The 3,444-nt window shown below is 40.2% G+C and overlaps 1 protein-coding gene across 3 annotated transcripts in view; it reads right to left on the reverse strand.

Annotated features, from left to right (window-relative positions):
• Window positions 1-1,904: 1,904 nt before the first annotated feature.
• LOC138627507 (dual specificity protein phosphatase 3-like) overlaps window positions 1,905-3,444 on the reverse strand; it is a 7,229-nt gene continuing 5,689 nt past the window's right edge. The window contains exons 3-5 of one of the 3 annotated variants that reach the window (XM_069709893.1): window positions 2,289-3,444; window positions 2,217-2,244; window positions 1,905-2,186 (exon numbers count right to left, since the gene is read on the reverse strand). The exon at window positions 2,289-3,444 is cut by the window's right edge and continues 84 nt beyond it. In XM_069709893.1, the coding sequence (XP_069565994.1) occupies window positions 3,320-3,444 (125 nt within the window). In that variant the 3' untranslated portion in view covers window positions 1,905-2,186; window positions 2,217-2,244; window positions 2,289-3,319. Of the gene's footprint in view, window positions 2,245-2,288 lie in introns of all 3 variants that reach the window. The other 2 variants (XM_069709892.1, XM_069709890.1) reach the window with 2 other exon arrangements.

A 3,444-nucleotide genomic window follows, 5' to 3' on the forward strand; every position in this document is an offset into this window, starting at 1 on the left:
GAATCCGTTCAGAACTGGCATCCAAATCTTCCAAACCGAGTCCTCCAGTAATATTTGTCAGTACATCCGTGAGTACCCGTGAGAAAGGAAACTAATAGTTTTTTCCGCATATGTGTAACGGTGCCAGTTTGCCAAAATGTAAAAAAAAAAAAATACTACAACAGGCTCAAAAGTGAAAACTACTGCTGATTTGATGAGCTTTGAAAGTCTTCCTGATATTCTGATGCTTTCATTTTGTTTACTGTTCTCATCATGGTTCCCAAACAGGCCTTTTATTGCTGTTTGTATCAAATCAGCATGAACATTTCACACTGAATTGATAATCAGCTGGCAGATGTATACAGAAATATTATTACCCAGAGGAACCAGCCAATTACCATTTAGCATGTTAAGATGGTGATCATAGCAAGGACGTGTTGTTAGTATGTTAGTATGACACCATCATACATTAAGCTGTAAGAGGAGCTGTTTTATCTCCACTAGAATTTCAAATATCTTCTGTTTGTTTCCACACCGGGAGTTTAAAAGGACTGAACCACAAGCAGGGGGCTCCGTTTACCAGACTAAAAGTAGATCTACCAGTGCCACATAACTTCTTCCAGTTACACGAGGATCTGCACACGCATGCTTGAAAAACACATGGTCACTGCACCCCCATGGACTCATTCATGCACACTGGTGTTACATAAGACCGTTACCCTCCTAACAGACATGTCCTTGTATCAACTCGGCCCAAAACATAAAAATAGCAGGAAAGAAGAAAATAACATCAGCGAGGAAGCCAGGAAGTAGAAAACCTGTGGAAGGAGCACATGTTTGATGAGAGGAGGTGATGGAAAGGTCAGTGGCAGGATGAAGGAGGAGGTAACGGCGTATTAGTGAGTCGTGAATGTTTAGATGGTGAGAGACTGAACTAATGAACAAATCTGATCGCTTCATTGTTTCATGACAGTGCAATTTTAGAATTAAATGTTTTTCTCTGCAATATGATAAATGAATAATAATAAAATGCTGTAGATGGGTTCAGGATTTATGACCCTCTAGTGGCGACTCTGGGAATTACTCTTAATGTTTTGTTCATGGCTCTAAATATGTTGAACTTACATTTAATGGCATCATCAATGTATTTTTTTATTTTTATTACTCAGACATGAGAAACATCCTCCAGAGCCACGTGATCTGTCCTCCTCATGTTGAGTGAACTTCATGTGCAAGTGCCTCTTCAAACACTGAAAGAGCAGATGACTGTTTTACAATCAATAGGTCTGATATACATTTAATACACACGGCGTATAAAACACGTCAGCTGAAGCTGCATCAGTCCTCCTGAGGTCACAGTGTTTTCTTCACTGTGACGTATGAGCAGCACACTTGAATCATGTGTTTTTAATTTCTGTTTTTAATCTTATGGCATTATGATGGGTTTCACATGAGGAACAGAATGTAACACAAAGGCTTGCTCACAAGAACAAACCTACTGGACGAGCATGTGAGTGAAAAACCCTGTTCATAAAGTTGATCTGCATTTAACTCATCTATTTGAGTTCATATGTTTGAGTATATGATTTTCAGGTTCATATTTTGTATCTGAAATTTTTCAAAAATCTTCAATAAACAGACTTTATTTTATATTTAAAACGTCGTAGATATAAAATACACTTTTTTTTTTATAATCTTGTGATACTGAAGGGAACTTGGAAGTTTAAATCACTGAACCGGCTGATCTTGGCCCTCCAGCAGTCCTACTGCGCCCTCTACAGGACAAAGTGAGTACTAACCAGCCATGTGTGTCTACTTGAGTGCTGAAGTTTCAGGAGTAAACTGTTGTTGAGTGAAATCTTATTAGACCCGACATTAAGACAGTTTCCCTCCGTCAGTAATCTGAGACCTCAGAATGGGCTGAATGTAATCTCAGCTAGCAGTGCATTTATTTTAAAAAATAAACTCGTGTTTTTTTCAGAATTTATTGCTGAAGGTATGAAAAGAGCTCCAACAATCCCCGGTGTCATCAGATAAAGTGCACTTCATAACAGCAGTGTCATCATCTGGGAGACTCAATGAAAGCCTCCTGACACCACGAATCACATGATGATCAACAGGTTGATGCACATCGTGACACACTAATACACACAATACACACAATACACACTAATACACACAATACACACAATACACACTGATACACACTAATACACACAATACACACTAATACACACTAATACACACAATACACACTGATACACACTAATACACAGCTGTGTCTACAGAGGGCTACAAACACATACTACAAAGCATGCTGCTGTACAATATAAAACTGCATATACACGCACAAAACACACAAATGTGCAAAAGGTGTCGACTGAGAAGTCGCCCAATGAGGCTTAAAGTTGTACTTCAACACGCGTTACATCCTGGCAGCGTTAACATGAATGTGTAGTTACAGTTTCTCAACGCTAGGATGTACATCATCCTCCAAAGTTGAGTACTTTGACATTTTGGGAAATATGCTTCACATTCTTGATGCGTTAGATTAGAGGACTGAAAACAGTTTGATGTTTATGATGTTAAACATGAGGCAACTTTCTGCAGCCAGGTAGCTTAGTTAGCTTAGCTTAGCACAAAGACTGGACACGGCAGGAAACAGCTAGCCTAGCTTTGCTCAAAGATATCCGGCATCTGTAAAGCTCAATAATTAATATGGTATATCTTGTTTGTTAAATTTATGCAAAAAGTAAACAAACAAAAAACAACGCATCAAAAACCAAATCCCGTTTTTCTCAGGACGTTCCTGTTTCCCTCCGTCTTTAAGCTAAGCTAGGCTAAGCTCACCTGTTAGCTTCATATCGTGCTCAGATGGAGGCTGACAGAAGACAGTGAAAGCATCACATCACTACATTATCAATTATGTTTCAACACTTCTCACAATGTGTATTTAGATGCATATTAACATTCACGTTTTACTTTCATGTGAAATAGTGAGCAGCAGGAAAACACACAACACTTTAGAGAACATGGAAACGTGATCTGAACGAAGATAATCTGCTGTTGTGAACATCAGACTATGAGTCGGTGGTATGTTGACACACTGAGTGAAGGCAGCGGACCTGAATTTACACATGAAGCGTGTTCAGTGCATGTTGTCACGTCTCCTTTGAGAGGTGTTGATTGGAGCTTTATTTTGGGATGTCGATCCACTCGGCGCCGTCAGCCTTCGTTTCCAGAAGATTCCCTCAGATCAGATCGTTGCAACCGGAGAAAAAGTGAAAGAAAGTGATGTGCATTTAAACACACGTTTCTTCTGTCATCTTCCTGGTCCGCTTCATTTGTTCCACAACTTCCCCTCAGCAGCCAGTCGCCGGTTGAGCTGACAGAGCTGCCGAAGGAAGCCGTCGTTGGGTCCGATCTCTCGTTCCTGTCGCACCGTGGCGAGGGCGGTGTGGACGT

This window comes from Brachyistius frenatus, unplaced genomic scaffold (genome assembly GCF_029030835.1).
Source record: "Brachyistius frenatus isolate BFR_SWC_R1_liver_20210118 unplaced genomic scaffold, ASM2903083v1 Contig_87, whole genome shotgun sequence".
NCBI classification, from domain to species: Eukaryota; Metazoa; Chordata; class Actinopteri; family Embiotocidae; genus Brachyistius; species Brachyistius frenatus.